This window comes from Elgaria multicarinata, chromosome 11 (assembly GCF_023053635.1).
Source record: "Elgaria multicarinata webbii isolate HBS135686 ecotype San Diego chromosome 11, rElgMul1.1.pri, whole genome shotgun sequence".
In the NCBI taxonomy this organism is placed as follows: domain Eukaryota; kingdom Metazoa; phylum Chordata; class Lepidosauria; order Squamata; family Anguidae; genus Elgaria; species Elgaria multicarinata.
The window spans coordinates 39529265-39550064 of NC_086181.1; the positions used below are offsets into that span (position 1 = coordinate 39529265).

The 20800-nt window shown below is 43.0% G+C and overlaps 1 protein-coding gene across 1 annotated transcript; it reads right to left on the reverse strand.

Annotated features, from left to right (window-relative positions):
• Window positions 1-5988: 5988 nt before the first annotated feature.
• On the reverse strand, window positions 5989-17066 carry LOC134405836 (alpha-N-acetylneuraminide alpha-2,8-sialyltransferase-like). The gene is made up of 6 exons (XM_063137089.1): window positions 16966-17066; window positions 14219-14374; window positions 13419-13560; window positions 11557-11669; window positions 9556-9642; window positions 5989-6451 (listed from the first exon to the last, which is right to left on the reverse strand). Exons 1-6 carry the CDS (start codon window positions 17064-17066, stop codon window positions 5989-5991), a joined length of 1062 nt encoding a protein of 353 aa, XP_062993159.1.
• Between the last annotated feature and the right edge of the window lie 3734 nt (window positions 17067-20800).

Here is a 20800-nt window from a genome sequence, read left to right on the forward strand (position 1 = left end):
TGCCTTGGTTTCTCATTTTCCCCATGCTTAAGCTTGGTTTCTCCTGAACTTTGACAATGTCTTTGCTTAAAGTTTGCATTTTTCTGTGTGTACATTTCCCCTTATCCATGCGTATTTGTACACAAATTTTCTTATAAACAAATTTTGCTGGCAATTTTCCTAATATTTATTTATTTATTTATTGCATTTATATTCTGCCTTTTTCCTCTAAGGAACACAAGGCGGCATACATAATCTCCCTCCTCCTCCTCTCCATTTTATCCTCACAACAACCCTGTGAGGTAGGTTGGGCTGAGAGTCTGGGATTGGCCAAAGTCACCCAGTGGGTTTCCATAGCCGAGTGGGGACTAGAACCCGGATCTCCTGACTCCCAGTCCAACACTTTAGCCACTACACCACACTGGCTCTCTGATATAATGGATATTTAATATTATTTAATATTATTTTCAAAGATATATGCAATTTTCTCTAATATACATACTTTTGCATACATTTTTTAAACTAAAGATTTCGATTGCAAAATCTGGAGAAGTGTGGATGTTGGAAGATAACTGAAAGTGAGAAACTATTAAGATTAACATGCAAAGCACCCCATCCCTACTTTTGGGTGTATAAAGTGATTTCGCTTTTCCTCCTTATAACCTTTACAATGACCTTGAAATCTGAGTCGTTATTATTACCCTGCTCCTACTGCAGATGTGGGAGGCTCTGGCCTAATTTAACAGCAGGTTGTCTTATGTCAGTCTTTCAGTCTCTGGATCATATCAGGTAAGGAAGATTCCTGTCTTGAATACAGGCACCTGAATGAGTAAGACAACGTATCCCACATGTTGCTTCCCAAATTCTCAGGTAGCGAAGTCTTTCCCTGCAGTCCTTTAATGGGAGGTGATCAGGATTGAATTTAGGACCATTTTTTATTTATTTATAAATTGTATTTATACATTTATGAGTCACCCCAAGGAACCTTCTTAATTGTAAGAAGATTTCTGCATGCCAAGCAGCTGTTCTGCCATGTTGCAATAAACGTTTCATCTGGAAACACCCAAAGAGTTTGATTAAGTATGACAGCTTTATATGTTCCTAAAGTCACCAAGCAAAGGTGGCTCTTCAAACAACAATCCCATTCAGGCAGTTACTGTAGCAAAGGTTACTGAAGACTAAAGGGAAGTAATTTTCATTGTCAGGTAGACTTTATTAGCAGTACTTTTATTTTTAAACAATGATCAGTTCTGTTTCGTTATTTGTTCTGACCTTTGGGTTCGGCTGTGTTCAAAATCTGGGAAGGATTTCTGCATCTTGGAACACTGGTAACAGGTTTTTCAAAATTGTTCAACATTGGAGCTCCTATGGAAAAATGCAAGTGAGAAAATATAGAAACTGGAAACAAAACACTATTCCAATTTTTAAATGTGCAATTTTACAATTGTACCAAAACAGTGCTAAACAATTCAAATAAGTGTTCAGGTATTTGTTTTTGCTGCTCTCAAGGGACATTTCTTTTCATTTTTGAATGTACATTTGAAAAAAGTTAATGAGCTGCCAAAGAGCTACTGTAATGCAAGGGTTTTTCAGATTGCAGTCTGCAGTTTATACTACTGCAGTTTTCAGCATTCTGTGCTGGAGCTACGTTTGTAAATTTTAAAGAGCCGTGTTGGTAAGTCAAGGTCTTGTGTACCCTCTCCTGCCTAATTAGACAGGACCAGTTGTTTAAAGGAACCTGAATCAGTTGCGATTCTGACTTTACTTCGTTCCATTGGCACGGATTTCTAAGTGTGATGGAACAAGTATAATATTTAACCCTTAAACAACTGTAATATCTGTTCATTATGAATAACAAGCTATAATACCTACCCTGTAGGATTGACAAGGTACAAAGGCTGGAAATTTTCCATGTACTTTTCTGTTAACAACAAATCTTTTATACAAGAATAGTTGTGGTTCACAAAACAATTTTTCATAGAATGTAACTTAGTTTCTGGGTGTGGTTGCTCTTATCTCTTTCCTATTTTAGCGTGTTTATTTTGAATTGTTATAGCTCCTGATGAAGGAATCCCCGTCTGAAACGTTGAGCACCTTTGGAAACATATATATATATATATATATATATATATATATATATATATATGAATTCTCTAAGCACCAGAGCTTGTCTCATTTGCGCCAACGCTATTTGGTGCATTCCCCCCCCCCCCAGACACACCTGGTTTTTCTAGATGGACATGATGGGCTTTGCTAGGTCATGCTGTCTTTTACTGATTCAGGAATTTCCTGACAACTGAGCATGTTTTAATCTGGACTGCTTTCCGGATGTTGGTGTGGATGTATTTTGGTAGTCCCAGATTCAGAAGACTTTGTGTATAGTTTTTTGATGTGATGCCAGTGTCACAGATTATCATTATCATCATCATCATCATCATCATCATCATCATCATCATCATCTCTAGCATATTTGTAACACAAAGAACAAGCAAGCAACCTCGGAAGGGATTTTTCAATTGGTCAATGTAATATTTCTACAAATATTATTTGGTCATGAATGCTGGATGGAGTTTTGCTCCCTCTCTCTCTCCCTCTCTCTCTCCCCCCCCCCCATTGCTGGGCAGTGTTCAGTTTCGCAAGACAGAGAACGAGGAGGAGCAGGTTCCTGTGATCAAAAAGTGGAAACTCCAGATGGAAGACAGAATGATACTGGAGCATCTGCTGCTCACAAAGGAATGTCCCTGGGAAGCCAACGCCACAGCAGTGGCTCAGTACAGGTAACACCATATACTCCCCTGCTCAGAAAGACACCTGCAAAGATGGACTGCAATCTCAGGAACCGATACAGCCCCTGCTTCGGAGCTGCAGGATGTAGAACTCCTTGAGTGTGTTCCCACAAGAGCAGGCATAGCCTTCAAAGGAGGAGTACACACACTGTATGTCCCAGAGGTCAGGGTTGGATGATGCTTGCCTTTTTCCCATGAGAGAATAAATTGCCATTGCCAAGGTATACCTAACCCTGCTCCCTTCCCCTGGCAGGGCAGAACTCGGGCTATGTTGCAATGCTTCCTTCTGGCTGGCGGTAACCCAGGACAATGCACCACTAGGATCCAGTATAACCTTCGATGGGAACACCTAACCAGTGTTGATTTTTGAACTTTTTTTCCAGTTCAGTTTGCTTCCACTGAATCAATTCAAAACTCAGGTCCTCTGGGGAGAATTTACTCCAGTCAGCCAAAAAACTAGGCTGACAACTGTTACCCAAAGGAGCTTTTCTTCTGCCGCCCCCAGACTGTGAAATGGCCTGCCAGAGATTTGTCAATTTAATATTCTCTCCAAGTTTAAGACAGACACTAATCTCTTCCGGCAGGCCTACCCAGATGAATTTTAAACCTAAGAATTTTAAGACTTTGTGATTATTTAAATATTGTATCGGTTTTGTATGCTCTTTTAACCAGTTTTATGTATTGTATTGTTGTATTTAATGTTGTTCTCCACCTCGATCCAGAGTGAGAGGTGGGTAAGAAATTTATTATTATTATTATTATTATTATTATTATTATTATTATTATTATTTAAGTGTGCAGATTTTTCAGGTGTAGTGGGGGGGCGCCCGATTTCACATCCGATTTTCACATCTGCCTCCTTAACGTCCATATACTGAGAGCTTCATCCATACCTGCTTCCTTCAGATTATACCCATAGTGTTAAGCTTTTACAGTTGTTGTTTTTGCTACCGTGCGACAGCGATCCTTTGCATACCCGGAAGTGAGTTTAAGGGGGGAAATGTAAAAAAAATCATAAAAAAATCAATGGATGACCCAATTCAATTCAAATTTGGTATACTTAAAGCTCTCCCTAATATCTGTTACTGTGCCAATTTTGATGTCTTTATCTTTAAAGCTTATGCAGATGTAAGCATTTCTTTAAAATCCTACTCCTGCGCCCCAGCAGTGGCTCAGAAGATATGCTCAAAAAGTAGGGGCTAAATACGGCGAATCTTTTGGCTTTATAACACAATTAAGGCAAGATGCATGGGAGTACTTCACAATCAAAGCAGATTATAAGGTGGAAAACTTCTGAGTCCTTTGCATGCAATTTGCAGTGATTGCACAGTATAATGCTGGTGTGATAAAGCTCTGAGTGTGGAGGTTGAGGGAAGGTTCCAAGAGGGAGTGCAACGTCACGTGCAGGGTCAGAAGCATGGCTTTATAGACATGAAATCCCTACATGCATAGAATGTGAGAAAGCCCTACATCATGGTTAGGCAATATGGCGGGTGTGGGCACCACTGTGCCACAGGATGCTCTTCTTGGCACCCACTGAGATGCTTTACCCGTCCCACTTTTTTCCTTAAATGAACATGTTCTTACTGGCAGCTGGGATTGCTGTGAATAGGTTTCTCTTGGTGGTGAAAGCTGCGGGTTCAATTATGGTGGTGCCCAGGAGAGTGTCTCAAATGTGCCACGGCCCAAAGATGTTACTTTCTCCTGCCCTACATGTGTCAGGGTGGGAAAACCTGCCCTCCTCCCACCAAGTTTTTGTGTGCCCCCAACCCGAGCAATAATGGGGGTTGAGTGAAGGGTCAACCTCATTACTGCCCCACAATATACACCCATCTCTGCTTCATGTAAACCTTGTCTTTTCAGGTGTCCATTTTTAATTTGTTATGCTGTGCTGCTTTTTCAGACTTGCCTTGAGAAATCTTCTTTAAACTGCTGCTTGAGATCATCACCCCAGGGTTGCAGGCTTAAACTCACTAACATGTTACTTACACCCATTCAACTTCCAAATAAACATGTCTAGACTGGGACCAGCACGGGTCTTTGTTGAACTTCCCCACTAGAGGCAATGGAAGGTGTCAGCACTGGTAACCTCTAGGTTGGATTACTTTATTGTGTTACACGTGGGGCTGCCCTTGAAGATGGTTTAGAAGCTTCGGCTAGGGCAGAATTCTGACTGGTTTGTCAAGGTAGAGCCATGTAATTATGAAAGTATTACATTGTCTACCTATTCAGTGCTGAGCCTGACACAAGGTGCTGGTGCTTACCTTTAAGGTCCTAAACAGTTTGAGACCAAATGCCTGAAGGAGTCCAAGACGCCCAGCTAGAGGGGAAGAATCTGGATAACTTATCTCTTTGAATCATTATTTACCCTTCTTAGCTTCCATGGAGACACATCAGCGGAACATCATGGTCTATCAACACCTTTGTCTATCCAGGTGCTGCCTCAGATCAACTCAAACGGATAGACCCACCAACAGAGATGAGATAGGAAACCCATAGCAATGCCATTATGCTTTTTTATTTATACTACACCCCAAAATTAATGTCAGTCCCTAGGACTCCCAAACTGAAAGGGATCCTCATAACAATGCTACTATGTGTGCTGTTTAATTTATATAACAACATAATCAACAACGATATGTTTAACGTAACAGTTATTCTTCTGGAACAGACCTTCTGTTTTCTATCAACAAAGATTCCTTTTCCATATAATCATAGAATCATAAAGATGGTTTCACTCCAGCTTGCTGGCTGTGAAGTGTTTCTTCATCTCACTGAAAATCTTACACCCGCTTACATGTCCCCCCATTTCCCTCTGTTTTAGAAAGGCTTCCATTGCTTATCAGATTCCAGAAGTTTAAAGCAGCAACTTATCATGGATTCCAGGATTTTAAAGTGGAACCATTTTTCAGCCCGAGGCCACATTCTCTTGTGGCTAACCTCCCAGAGGCTACATGCCCCCAGTGGGTGTGGCCAAAGCAAAGAGAAGGCGGAGTCACCCTCAACTCTTTCATCTGCATACACCCACAATCGCTCACCCACATCTACACATAATGGAAACACCAACCCTACACCCTCACACGAACACTTATAACCCTACGCACCCATAACATCTATACACTCCACTCCCTTTCCCTCATTACAAGCTCAGCCAACTAGCCTGGCCTGTTCGAAATGGTTCAGGTAAGCCCCCCAGCTGCCCAAACACCTATACACACACCTGTCACTGACACTTGCCAAGTTGTAACCGCAGTGCACCCTGGGCGTGCATGCCAAGATAGCGAGAGAATTCACAGCACATGAAATGCCTTTTATGCATGGGCATCACATGATCATAGTAGTGGTGTAAGATAGGCTGGCTGTCCAAGTCATATAGGAAGGGCCAGAAACCGTACAGGGTGACGTGCTGGCAGAACTCGAAAGCAATGTTAACGTACACGAAGCCGGACGACAGGCGCGACGGCTGTAAGCCTTTTTCCTTCCAGTAGTGAGTTAAGGCATTCAGGTAGTGTGGGTTCAGGATGAAAAAACGCTGCAATAAGCCAAAGTCCTTCATGGTGTACAGAGCACGGTAGGCGCCATCCACGCGGTCCACAAAGGAGAAAGCAGGCATAATGAAGAGGGCGCCCCGGTAGGAGCGCAGAGCATCTACGAAGGGCTTCCGTTGGAACTCCAAGTTTTTGTATCTGGAGGGGGAGGAAAAGGAAAGGGCATGCAAGCCACGTCCAGGAAATAAGAAACGCAGGTAGGATTACTAGGCATACCAGAGTTGGGCAACTTCGGGGCCTAAAAAAATCTACTTCACTTTTTTTAAACAAAAAAGCCAAGGTTCACTAAGCAGAGCCAGGGGCAAAATGGTGGCTTAGAGGGCAGCACTCATCACCTACCGTAGGCCATGAGCCTCTAGCCTTCATCAGACCTACCCATTTCCCTCAAATTATCCCATAGTGTATGAAAGCTGTTGTTGCTGTTTGCCCCATCACACCACCGGGAGAGGGGGAAGGAGAGGAAGGAAACTTTGCGCCAGCGAGACGATCGCTTTACGGGGGGGGGGGGGGGGACGACGACAAGGGAGAGGCGCTTCCTCAGGGCCCCTCTGCTTTTTCTGTGTGTGTTTTTACTTGAGAGTAAGAACACACACACACACACAACTAGCAAACACAACTTGAAAAGAGCTTACTATTTCTGTGACTGGCAAGGGATAGGATTGAGCTGTTAGCATCTTTACTCCAAAGTAAGAGCCTTCCTGAGTGCCAGAACGCTCACTTTTCGGTATGGAGGGCTGGGCGCGGCACTCTCCTGGGAGCTGTGGAGGAAGGCGGCTGGGCAACTCTGCTCTTGTCATCCTCTTGCGCCCCCAGTGGCCGCTCGGAGAGCAACAAAAGATTCGCTCTTAAAGGGGTACTAAAATAGGTCGCTTCTTTTGGCTAAGAAGCACAATTAAAGCAGGATGCATGGCAGTGCTTCACAGTCAAAGCAGATTATAAGCTGGAAAACATCGGAGTCCTTTGCACGCAATTCACAGTGATTGCACAGTATAACGCTGGTGTGAAGCTCATAGCCTAGGATGACCAGAATAAGTGCTACATTGGTGCACCTTTCATTTTTGAGGCAGTGTTGGGAACAATATTTTTTATAGCTTAATTCTTTCTCAGTGGATTAATGTCAGCAAATACCATGCCATATCCTTTGTGTTAATAATGTTTCTTTGTGTCACACAACAATGCATAGTGCTGGGCCTCATCTACACCAAGCAGGATATTGCACTATTAAAGTGGTATATAAAAGGCAGGAGCCACACCAGGCAGGATATAGCGGTATGAAAGCGGCATGTAGTATGTTTCAATGGGCCCCAACAGTTGTCAGTGCACTTCAATACCGGTATAAACAGTACTGTGCCTCCTGCCTTTTATATACCGCTTTCATACCACTTTCATAGTGGAATATCCTGTTTGGTGTAGCTGAAGCCCTGGAATCCTGGGAGAAACGGGTGGTCTGTTCCAGATCATGTGAGTGGAGTTCTATCACTTTGTAACAGAATGTTGTGTCAGTGTTGCTTTGTATTGCTTTCATTGCCTTAGAAGTGGGAGGTGGTTGTAAGATGAGCCACTACTGCATCAGGCTTTTCTTTTCTTTTTTACTTTGTTTAACACATGTGCACCAACTAAGGTCATCATTGCCTTAATCAGAAAAAAATGAGATTTACATTGCTTGGAAGCAGCAGGAGCTATTAATGTCAAGCTATTAATCCTCCTCCCCTTTCCCCCACCAAATCCCTTCTTCCATTCCACGAAAGAGCATTTTTCCCAGCTCTTAATATAAACAAAAGCCAATGTGCCCCTCTCCTGTGCTCCTCCTATGGTCATGTCTCATTCCTCTTGCCTTCCTTGCTTGGCATCCTTCCATACTGAAGGGTATGGAAGGATGCCAACATCGGCCCTGGTTAGGCCTCATCTAGAGTATTGCGTCCAGTTCTGGGCTCCACAATTCAAGAAGGATGCAGACAAGCTGGAGCGTGTTCAGAGGAGGGCAACCAGGACGATCAGGGGTCTGGAAACAATGAAGAGAGACTGAAAGAACTGGGCATGTTTAGCCTGGAGAAGAGAAGATTGAGGGAAGACATGATAGCACTCTTCAAATACTTAAAAGGTTGTCACACAGAGGAGGGCCAGGATCTCTTCTCGATCCTCCCAGAGTGCAGGACACGGAATAACGGGCTCAAGTTAAAGGAAGCCAGATTCCAGCTGGACATCAGGAAAAACTTCCTGACTGTTAGAGCAGTAAGACAATGGAATCAGTTACTTAGGGAGGTTGTGGGCAAGCTGGACAAGCATCTGTCAGGGATGCTTTAGGGTGGATTCCTGCATTGAGCAGGGGGTTGGACTCGATGGTATGTAGGTCCCTTCCAACGCTGCTATTCCATGATTCTATGATACCCAGGAATAAGCACCTTTGAAGTCAACGTGACTTACTTCTGAATAAACCTGTATATAATTCCCTTGTTAGCTAGTAGGGTTTTGAGGCAAGGAAATTCACGAAAAGGGTGGAAGGGAACTGGGACACTTGAAAAGACATTTCCAAACTATTATTTCCGTCAAAGGTGGCATGTGAGGGTGGGTGGGGAAGCAACAATGATTTCACTCCCCACCACATTGTACAAGAGGTAAAGAGAGAAAGGAGAGGGAAAGCCCTTGGAAGGGAGATGGGGAATTTGTTGAGGAATTGTCCCGTTCCTTGCTGGTTTATAATACACCAGTGTTCTATGATCTACCACAGGTGAGCAGAAGGTATCTCAGAATCTGCTGATAGAAACCATGGTGATATATAGTAGATCAGAAGAGGCTTCTGATCATTGTTTAAGAATGACAACTACAAAAAAGAAGAAGCTTCTTCCCTCCTCTTCTCAATTAGGTGGATAGAATCCCTGATCTGTAGTAACTACTCTGGACCTGTGTTAATGTACTGGATTCCCCCACCCCTTTTATATATCGCTTTCATAGTGGAATGTCCTGCTTGGTGTAGATGAGCCTTTAGTGTAGATAATGCTGAGCTCAGTGAAGAAACATGCTGACCGGATATATGGTAACCTTCTGCGTGAATGTGAAGAGTAAATGGGGGTATCTCTGCGTATCCCTGGGTTTTGTGGTGAATGAATGTTTCAGGGTAGGATTTTGTCCCTATCTTCCTTAGTTTATAAATTAACCACATGCCGTTGTCATTGCACAGCCCAAACAAGTCGATTGTATAAGGCAGAATAAGCACATTTCCGCAGGTTTCCCCGTCTCCTTACCTTAACATAATAATGCTGGGGTTGATGGTCATTAGGGTTGTCTTGGTTCCCACATCTTCAGAGAAGTTCATGGGAGGCAGATTGAACCTAGATTGAGGGGAGGGTGGAAAACAGGCATCAAAGTCAGTGTTAGCTCTCATATAAATCCTATTTTCCTGATTTAGATCCTTTAAATAAAAGAAGACAGTTGGTTATGTAGGCTTTAACTACAAGCACCATTCCCCCCATTTTCATGAAGAATCCAGACAACGTTGTTGGCAAACCGTTGCACTCCAGGAGCTTATGAATTCCTATTAACAGATCTTACTCCTATGTTCACTAATTTAAGAGGTCTAGTGGTTTCTCCTACATATATTTTTGGACACAGAAACATGATCACATATGTAACATAAACTTAATTACCGTATGTAAAGGATCTCCACACATTTTTTTTTTTATCAACAGGATGACAGAATTGTAATTGTTGGTCATTATAGATGTGGTCATTACATTTACTTCTTTGACTACACCCTTGAGCATCATCATACAACCTCAGGTTTTAAATTCTTCACTTTGGAATGGGATTCAACCAGTCCTCTTTAAAATACTGTCCTTGGATTTGGTACTTGCTCAGCGGGAGGTATTCTGGATACACAATGTCTCCTGTAGTGTTAAATGCTAAAATGGCTTCACTCTGGCCCTTTCTACACCTAAGCATTATCCCAAGAAAATGGAGGGATCGTCCCTGCCTGCTCCCAGGATCCTCTGTGTGTCATTTGGATGTTCAGGAACGATCCCAGGATGATCCAGGGGGGGGGGGGGGGAGGCAGGTACAGAAACGGCCTCAGATGGGGCGGGGCAATGTGTTGAGCTCTCTAACAGTAGCATAGGTTTGCTTGAGGGCTTTCCTACAACAAACTAAGGGATATTTAGTAGGCGGATGGACAGAGTTATATTCCTGTTCCCCCTCCTCTGCCGTGGGGCAGCCACCCATCAGTGGAATGGCGAGGGGAAACCTCCCCTTAGGGTGTTGCAGGGGTGCACCATGGCAGGGGCAATGGCTAGGAGTGACATGGATTCACACAGAAAAGATGGCCCCCTTGTGTCCAACTCTATGTATATTTGTAGTCAAAGGGCAATATCCAACATTGACATTCCACAAACTCAAATAGCTCCAACGGAGCAATGCTGAACCTTTCTGTTGCGCAGTTGCCCATTATGATTGCGCAACCGTTTGTATTAACAGTTGAGCAACCGTTTGCACAAAAGCATTGCCCAACATGTTGCCTAACAACTGAAAGCAGTTGTGTAACCACTTATATAAGCGAAATGCGCAACCGGTAGTACAAACGGCTGCATAAGCAGTTTCACAACGGGACTGCACAACACGTTGCACAAGAGTTATGCAAAACCGTGTGAAACCAGGCTGTCACAGAGGTAACTTTAGTCGGATTCTTCTCTTGCGCATAGTTCACAACCTAGCTTCCATTAACGCAATGTTGGATACTGTCCTTAGCTGTATAAATGTAAGGGCTCTTCCCACCCATGAAAAGCTACTATGTTTATATAAAGAGAACTGTGGCTAGAGCACATGTTTTTTTCATATATATTTTTAATGCATGATTGTAAAATATAGTAATCATCTTCATTTATTATGGATTCTTTTGACTTCGAAGGTTTCTTCTAATTTGTGGGATCCTCTCCTTTGTTCTTGACTAACTCTGCATAAGGCAGCCTCCTATGTTCTATGTTCTAGCATGAGGCTTCTTCTTGCATGCATAGATGCATTAATTAATTAATTAATTAATTACATTTTTAAACCGCCCAATAGCCGAAGCTCTCTGGGCGGTTCACAAAAATTAAAACCATTAAGAACATAATAAAACATCAAACAATCTAAAAACCCTAATACAAAATACAATATAAAAAGCATCTTGACTCTAGATGTAGAGTCAAGACCCAATGTTACCTATGATCCCACCCACCTGAAGTACTGCCCATTGCCTTCAAAGAAAGAGTTACCTGACTACTAGATCAGCCTGGTCGATTTCCTGCCCACAGCGGCTGTTTCGTAGGATTCCACCACTGCCCACCACTGCACAGTGCCTATAGTGAGCACCCAAGAAAGGTGAGCGCTAGATGTTGTGGGGTTTGGGGTGGGTGGGAGAACAGAATTAAAGTATTTACATTAGTTAAAATTTTAATACCTACACACAAGAGAAATAGATTTTATTCCTAAGATCATTACAGAGGGAACTGTATGCAGTCAAATATTATCCTGGAATGGACCATTCCAACAGGTTGCAAGCTATCCTGTTCTAAGTATCGTCATTTGGTGTTATATTTGAATGTAATACATTCCTCCCTTACTAAAAACAGAAGAGCTCCATGTCATCTGGTACAATTGATTGCCAATCAATTCAAGATAAACAACAACAAAAACACCCTACTTCATGCAGCACATATGGATTTACTGTCAGAAGAAATTAAGATGGCCACATCCTTAAATGGGTTGAAAATGGCATTAGACCAGCCTTCCTCACCATAATGTTTTGGACTTGAACTCCTATCAGCCCTGTCACCACTTCCAATGGTCAGAATTGATGTGTGTCTCAGCTTAAAACATCTGTTGGGCTAGGCTGGATTTGACAAATTAATGGAGGCTAGGGCTGAAGGCTATGGGCTCATCTACACCAAGCAGGATATTCCACTATGAAAGCAGTATATAAAAGGCAGGAGCCACACCAAGCAGGATATAGCGGTATGAAAGCGGTATATGGTACGTGTCAATGGGCCCCAATGGTTGTCAGTGCACTTCAATACCACTATAAAGCAGTAGTGTGGCTCCTGCCTTTTGTATACCGCTTCCATACCACTTTCATAGTGGAATATTCTGCTTGGTGTAGATGAGCCCTAAGTAGATCTTCCAGGTTCAGAGGGACTGCACCTCCCAACGCCAGTTGCTGAGGGCCGACAATGAGAGAGAACTATTGCTTTTTTGCTCTGCTTGTGGAGTTTCTGGAGGCATCTGGCTTGCAAATGGGATGTTCAACTAGACAGAGCTTTGCTCTGGGCCAGCTAGCTCTTAAGTTAACATTGTCAACAAAATATTTACGTTGTCTTCCCCAACATATTTACACTGCTGGTTTCAGGCAGCCGGCTCGGGTTGACTCAGTCTTCCATCCTCCCGAGGTCGGTAAAATGAGTACCCAGTTAGCTGGGGGAAAGGTAATAATGGCCGGGGAAGGCAACGGCAAACCACCCCGCTATAAGGCCTGCCAAGAAAACGTCAGCGAAAGCTGGTGTCCCTCCAAGAGTCAGTAATGACTCAGTGCTTGCACGAGAGGTTCCTTTCCTTTCCTTTTCCCCTACGAAATATTTACAATCAACAAGTTAATCCCTAATATGATTCTTTTTTCCCCCAATTGAGCTGTGTCTTAGCTCAGCATTTCAAGCAGAAATTTCAAACGTCAAGAGATTGCAATTCAGTATTAGATGCGTTTGAAAAGAAAAATCATGGAGCGAAGGTTTGAAGATTTTGTAGCGCTTGCTGGATTGTTGATTGAATTTTTGATTGTTGACAGGATTGTCCAGAGCATCATTTGCATAGGTGTGTACGAAGGTGTAGTGTACTGAGTCAGTCTACTGATTGGGCAATCTAGAAGCATTTCTGGAAGGGCTCAGGCAGGGGGTCTTTCCCAGCCCCACTGCTTCAAATCCCATAACAGCAAGTGCCAAGGATAGACCTTCTGTATGCAAGACATATGTTGTACCACTGAACTACAGACCTGTCGTATCACTGGATTCTTTCTTATTCCTTAGTTCCTCACCATCTCCAAAAGCAAAGCAAACCAAAAAAAAAAAAAAACATGCCTTTCACCCACCTCTGGCAGTAGATCCTTTAGCTCAGCTTCTTCAAGTAGCTTATCTTGCTCCACCCAGAGGTTAACATTTGTTCTCAAAGTTATATTTTCCTTGGTTAAAATTAGCCTGAAAGAAGTGTTACAACATCGCTCCAGTTCTGCCCTGCAAAGTAACAGGCTCTGGGTTAGGGTTAACCGCGGCAAGGAATAATTTTCAATTCGTAAGAATATCTTCCAAAAGAAAAACTTGATACTCCGACAGAACAACCCACCCCAAGAGACATTTCCTTCCTTGCCCAATTCAAGGTGCGGGTTTAAGCCTTTAAAGGCTTGTACATTGCCTGATAGCTTCATAAAGTTCTCATTCCAGCTCCATAGTCAACAGGCCTTACTGTGCATCTTTGCAGCGATTTGCATAGTAATGGCAAGAAACTTGGCCTTTTCAGCAATCATGCCATATTTGTGGAACCTTTTTCCTAAAAAGACGAGGAAAGCTCTCTCTCCCTCTCTCATATAGACTTTTGGGTAGCAGTCATAATTTCAGTTTCAATATTGCTTTCTGTGGCTGTTTCTATTTTACTGCGCACTTACACTGTTGATTTTAAATAGAAATGCTGTTATTATACACAACAGAAAAGTGTTTTATATAAATGGTCACCTGGGGACAGAATTGGTGGATTCCTTCCTTGAAAGCTGTGAAGACAAACAGGTCTGCATTCAAGAGCTCTAATGCCCGGGTGGGGGGGGGGGGCGGTGGAGGGGGCTGCATAATTTCCTGAGGTTGCAATTTACCTTTGGTGAAGGTGAGTGAATGGCATTACCTGTATTGGGCCACTGCTGAGGTATTGGGTTCCCAAGGGAATTCCTGCTTGAACACAACCTGCTCCAGTATTTTCTTATCTTCCATTTGAAGAGTACATTTGTCAGTTTCACTAACCAAGTCCACATTGCTATTTGTCTTCTGAAACTGAAATCTTCTAGCAATAAAGAGAGAGTCACACACAGAGAGAGAGAGAGAGACACTCCAAAAGGCCACTGAGCATTCATTTGATGAGACTTAGATGTCTAAATATGGCTGTGTGAAATTGGAGATTGTCTCTGTTATTTATTTAAAATATTTCTTTGCTGCCTTTCAGAGCAGAGGCCTTCACAAGGCGGCTTACAACAAGAAAACACATAAAAGTATTTTATTCTCTAGTATTTTAGAACAAAACCTGGAATCCTGACAGTTTATATGGATGCTTCCTGAAGAGGCTTTTATCATGCGACTGTGATTGTCCTGCCTCATTCACAGAATTTTACAGGGGTCCAGACGACAGTATCTTCAACTTGTAACCCTCCTGTGTTTTCTGACTGCTTCTTCCGTCTTTTGTCTTTCCACAAAAAAACCATTAAGGAAGAAAAGACAGAATATCTGCACTAGGAACTCTCCGTCTGGAAGCACCCTAAATTGAAAGCAAGCTTCCAGTCCTGACTGCCTCCTAGTTTTCTACTTTTTACATTATATTCAAAACTAAGAAAATAGCCCCCAAAGCAAAATGAGTGGGAGAAGTCGGGCCCCGTCTTGACGGTCTGGAGTCTGTGCCGTGAGGCCCCCAAATTGGGGCTTCTTCCCAGCATCTGCATAGGAAGGAGCGCCAATGCGGAGTTGCCGCTGCCATCACTGGCAGAACCGAGGGGAGGAATGGAGCAGCCGGCTTTCCTCCCTCTGAGCACACTCTGGCTGTCCTGTTCCTCTCCCCCGCCCCATTTTTTATTTTTAATCTTTAGATGCGAAGGTTCGCATTTATAGATTAAAAATAAAAAGGGGGGGAGAGGAACAGAGCAGCCAGAGAGAGCTCAGAGGGAGGAGAGCCGTCTGCCCCATTCCTCCCCACTCCCCGGTGTTTGTTCCAGCAGCCTCCTTGCTGCCCCGTTGCTCTCCTTCCACCCACCCCCCATTTTTTCAAAAAACTTTTTTTATTTATTTACAGTGTGGAGCCCAGAGCTCCCTGTCCACCCCCTTCCAACACCCCCATTAATTGTGTTTTTTCTAAAAAAGGCTCTCTGCAGAGGAACGGAGCCTGGCTTCAAGCTGAAAAACTCAGGGTAAGTACCCAACTTTTTTAGCGCGGAGCTTTGGAGCTTTGCCCCTAGATCCTTTCAGAGTGGCGGCTGTGTCATGTAGATCACCTGCTGCCACTCTGAAGCTACCCCGGGGTAAAGCGCCTGTGTAGACGAGCCCCAGGAGGAGGGCAAGACAACAAACAAGACTTAGATCTTTACGTTATTAGGGATCAGCTTTGCAGAGCATATCACTCTGGTCTTGTGTGAGTTGCTTCTTGTGGAAACGCAGGGAAGAAATGTTTTAAAGCAATAATGATGTACTCCTGAACTGTGGCTTCAAATATGCACTGTCCAACGGCCTATCTAGAGAAACCTGCTTCATTTTCTCCTGAAAAGAAATGTTCTCCTTTGCTGATCATTTCTCTAACCATTTCTCTAACCAAAACGTGAGGAAAAATCTGATGCGTCTGCTTGAAAAATCTGATGCCTCCTGCGATTCCTACAATTATATGCCTTTCTTTAAGTCAATATAGCATTTCACATTTAGAGACTATACTAAAAAAAAAATCATTATGATTTACCGTGGTGTCCTTCTGAGAATCCTCCCAACTCTATTAATCCTAAGATTCCAGAGAGTTACTAGGTAAACCAGATTCATTGTGTTTTGGATTTTCTCACCCCTGGGACTAAATCTATCTTAAATTGCTCCTATGACATAGTAGCTGCCATCACCTAGGCCATAGCTAGACCTAAGGTTTATCCCTGGATCGTCCAGGGGTCAAACCTGTTCATCTAGGTGACACACAGGGGATCCAGTGCTCAGGCAGGAGTGAACCCTGGATGATCCCAGGATAAACCTTAAGTCTAGCTGTGGCCCTACTGAGCCAACAGAGCAGTAGCGAAAAGTTTCATAGGAGAGGCAGATTTCGTGGGATAGTCACCGTTTTTGACAGTTTCTAATCACTGCTACTCAACACCCTAGGGTAGTGGTCCCTAATGCAGCACCAATTATGTCCCCAAAGCTTTCTACTCCCTGCCCTTAAAAAATGTTTTTAATTAAAATCTTGGAAAAACATTGGGGCAGTCTTCTTTCTCTCCCTTTCTAGCCTTCTACCCCCTCTACCTCTTTACCTTTTTTTAACTTTCTTCTCTGTCTGTAGCCTCACTATATCTCTCCCCACAACTCTTTAGCTTAGTTTTGACTAGCCAGGCTCCTGTGGCAGCCATTATGTGACTAGTTCCATCTCCCGTTGGAGCCATTTTGTGGTGGTGCCCACAACAGCAGTTTCTCAAATTCCCAATTGTACCCACGGGTCCAAAAATATTGGCACCCCTTGCCCTGGGGAATTAATATGCACCTGTTCAATCAGCAACTTGGCAGAGAAGACCCTGTATCCTATCCCGCTCGGCTCTTTTTATGGGGAAGAATAATTTGTTTGGGTTTCTTTAGCAGAAAAATACTCACAGCGATTTCATTCCTACCCCAATCACCCTGTAAAGAAATGTAGCCTTTTTTACTCACTGTTTTGGCCTCTGTAACATCCAAAGAGTGAGGCTGACAATAAAGATGACACAGATGCCCAGGATGTTGTCCTGTTTCCTACGCCGGACGTTGAAGGCCATGGCAAGCTTCAAGTCACTGCACTACTATTGTTCTGCTTCTTCTAGGGTGCTGTAGGTCCTTCCGTTGTGTGTTCAGCTACCACGTGAGCTTGTACCCCCCAAAAAACGTATCTAAGGTAACCATATGACAGGAAAAACTCAGATTTGTCAGGATTTTTGCTAATAAATCCAGGAAGGGGGGAATTATATAATTTGAAGAAAAATCCAGATTATTCCCATCCTCTCCAGCCAAAGGGCAACTCTACTTTAATGGGAATTAATGAAAATGCTTACATCTCTGTCATTTTTAAAGATAAAGAGATTAAAGTTGGCACAATGATAGTTCTTAGGTAGGGCTTTATCCAAGCCAGATTTGAGGTGGATCTGTTCATCTATTGATTTGAAGGATTTTTTTATATAAATTGAAGTTTTAAAATTATTATTTTTTAAAAAAAACTTATTTTTAAAGAAAAAGAGATGAAACTTGGCACCATGATTGCTTAAGGAGGACTTTAGCCATGCCAAGTTTGAAGCAGATCTGTTCATCCATTGAGTTTTAGGATTTTTTAAAGAAGTTTGAGGTTTTAGAATTATTATTTTTTAAATGTAATTTTTACAGGTAAAGAGCTGAAAGTTGGCACCATGATAGCTCTTAAGTAAGGCTTTAGCCATGCCAAGTTTGAAGCAGATCCATTTATCTGTTCATTTTTAGGATTTTTTTTAAGTTCAAAGTTTTAAAATTGTTTTAAAAACCACTGGAACCATATCCTTCAAACTCAGGATGTCAAGCCTCCTCTTTGGGGTCTTGCAGTTTCAGCTCTTGGCATGAAGGGGATCCCCAGTTTTTAGCTAAGAAGTGCCGGGCAAGCAGGGCACCTTTCCTGTTGCAGATTTGGCAGGCACTTTGAGGTTTTAGAATTATTATTTTTTAAAATGTCATTTTTAAAGGCAAAGAGCTGAAAGTTGGCACCATGATAGCTCTTAAGGGTTTAAATTTATTGTTTTAAAAAGCAATATCCCCAGCCACAAGTGCGCAGCCCAGCTGGACTGTTGGGAAACTTTGACAGAGAGAGAGAGAGAGAGAGATTGTTTGAGACTGGAGACTTTGGTTTGGCTGCAATGACTTAGAGCGAGAGAGACAACAGAGGCTGCACTGACAACCCAGAGACACCTGTTGTAACTTAGCCCCACGGTGCTGGCATGCAATGCAGGGCATTAGAAAGAGGGTCTCAGAGTCACATGTTTGTGCAGGAAGTAGACAGGAGTTCAAAATCTGGATGTGCAAAATGGTGCCAACGCACAAGCCTTGAGAAGCTAATGTATATAAGTAAAGAAGTGTGAATGGGCGAAGTCTGCCGCCCACAACACCCACCCTAACATTAGGGTAGAGAAACTTGTGACAATCGTACACAAGTTGAAATTTAAACATAAAACAGCCAACCAGCCGGCAGCAAACCCCATTAACAGCAGCAGCAGCAGCAGAGTGAGGATACAAACATAAAATATATTTGAGGGAAGGGGAGGATGTATCACACAAGGCATAGCAAAAGCTCCAAAGTACAGCAAAAGCTACGAAAGTAGGAGTGAAGTTAATTTCAGATACATTGAATGTCTCCCTTGTTCTTTATTTCAGTGATTTTGACATTAAGATGTTATGTAGAACAGATTTGTCTTAGTTGTGTGCTGTAAAATCAAACATGTGACCAACGCTATGTTCAGGTGGTCATGATGGCCCCAGGGAGAGGTTTCATCTCTCTAATGAATGTTATGTGCCAAAGGTTAAAAGATGGCTTCTCTGCCAAAGGGTGGCTACAGGGGGCTACATGCCGGATTCACATTCCTTAATGGTGGACATCATGTCCTAGCAGACAAAGGGAAAAACTTTCGACCAATAGAGCATCCAATGTAACCTATGACTCGTTGAGATTGTGCATCTTCACTTGAAAATTGAATGTAACTTAACTTGCTAATCCAGAACTGACCAATAGAAGGGTTAGAAAGAGATTCTTGTTGTCAGGGCCTATATATACTGTGAGATTCCTTTGTTCTGGGCGCCTCCATTTTATGGAACCGGAGAGCGCCTCCATACTGCAGTATTAGAAATAAATGGATTAAGTGTATTCTCCAGCCTCGTGTGTTTGATTGGCTATTAACGCGCCGGGGAAGCGGGCCTTTTAATCCCTGGTTAAAGGACAACAGTCACACACACCCTGGGGCCAGACATGTTGTCCTCCTTTTTGGTTTCCAAAATATGGTCACCCTATAATAGGGTAGGGTGACCCTATGAAAAGGAGGACAGGGCTCCTGTATCTTTAACAGTTGCATAGAAAAGGGAATGTCAGCAGGTGTCATTTGTATATATGGAGAACCTGGTGAAATTCCCTCTTCATCACAAGTTGAAGGTGCAGGAGCTATACTAGAGTGACCAGATTTAAAAGAGGGCAGGGCACCTGCAGCTTTAACTGTTGTGATGAAGAGGAAATTTCACCAGGTTCCCCATATATACAAATGAAATTCTCTTTTCAATACAACTGTTAAAGATACAGGAGCCCTGTCCTCCTTTTCATATGGTCACCCTACCCTATAACAACTGAACCTGAGTTAATTCAATAAATCTATTTGAAAAGGTAGCTAAACCTCAATCCTTGTTCCTCTTTCCTATATCCTTCAGTTATCTTCCATAAAATATTGTGAGTTTCTGAAATGCACAGCAACACACAGTGGGCGCCATTAATGCAATGGACATTATAATTCCCTGAACTCTGGCAGTACAAGACAAGTTCATCAGTTGTTTTTTATATTCCCAGTAACTGTGCTGTGGTATCTAAAGAAATGCCCACCTAATTCAGCATCAAAACCTTTTACTGCCTGAGGTGGATTAGCAAAGCCTCTCCCACCAAAACATATTCAAGCTGCATAGTAACCAAAGCAAGACGAGTTATTTTGGCACCTGAAGAGAATATTACACAAGCATTTCTACATGGAAGTCAGAAATCAACAATAAATTAAATAACTATCAGTCTGCTGCCTTATGAAATGCCAGCTGGTGAGCATCCAAAGTAGGCCCGAAAAAGGAGAGAAACGTTTCTTATTTTGAGGCCTCCTTCAAGGGTCTGTAACAGTAATGGTAAAGAAGGACAACAGGTAAGTACATTACCAAAAAAACAACAGTTGAAACACGACACGGCACATTGCAACACAGCCTGTGCGTAGAATTTAACATTAAAAACTGTGCATCGTTCCACACGGCCTACTAGGCCTGGGTTCAGGCTAGTACTTTACCCACCAATATTGACCCGGTTTGCTTGGGCCTTGGAATCTGCATGAGGGGACTGAGGAGATTCTGAGGAAATTGGGAGAGATCTGAGGAGATTTTGAGAAGAGTTGAAGATTAGAGAGAAAGGACAGAGGGGAAAGGAGATTACAGCATCAGAAGTCAGAAAGCAGAAAGACCATTCAGAAAAGACCTTTAAGGGGAAAGCTGCTGCTCTCTCCCACAGCGGCTGTGGGATGCGGCCTGAGGCCTACACCTCCATCCCCAGACTGTGTAGCCAGAGACAGGGCCTGAGCGAACCTGGATACTGTGTTAGGGTGACCATGTGGAAAGGCGGACAGGCCTCCTGTATCTTTAACAGTGTATTGAAAAGGGAATTTCAGCAGGTGTCCTTTGTATATATGGAGAACCTGGTGAAATTTCCTCTTCATCACAACAGTTAAAGCTGCAGGTGCCCTGCCCTCTTTTAAATCTGGTGACA

Excerpts from the sequence above, each read along its gene's own strand:
- LOC134405836 (XM_063137089.1), bottom strand. The coding sequence starts at position 17,066 with ATGGCCTTCAACGTCCGGCGTAGGAAACAGGACAACATCCTGGGCATC. Across the intron at positions 11,670-13,418 it reads TAAAGGATCTACTGCCAGAG|CGCTCACCTTTCTTGGGTGC; the intron begins GTGGGTGAAAGG and ends CACAACATCTAG. Across the intron at positions 9,643-11,556 it reads CAGGCTGATCTAGTAGTCAG|GTTCAATCTGCCTCCCATGA; the intron begins GTAACTCTTTCT and ends CCCTCAATCTAG.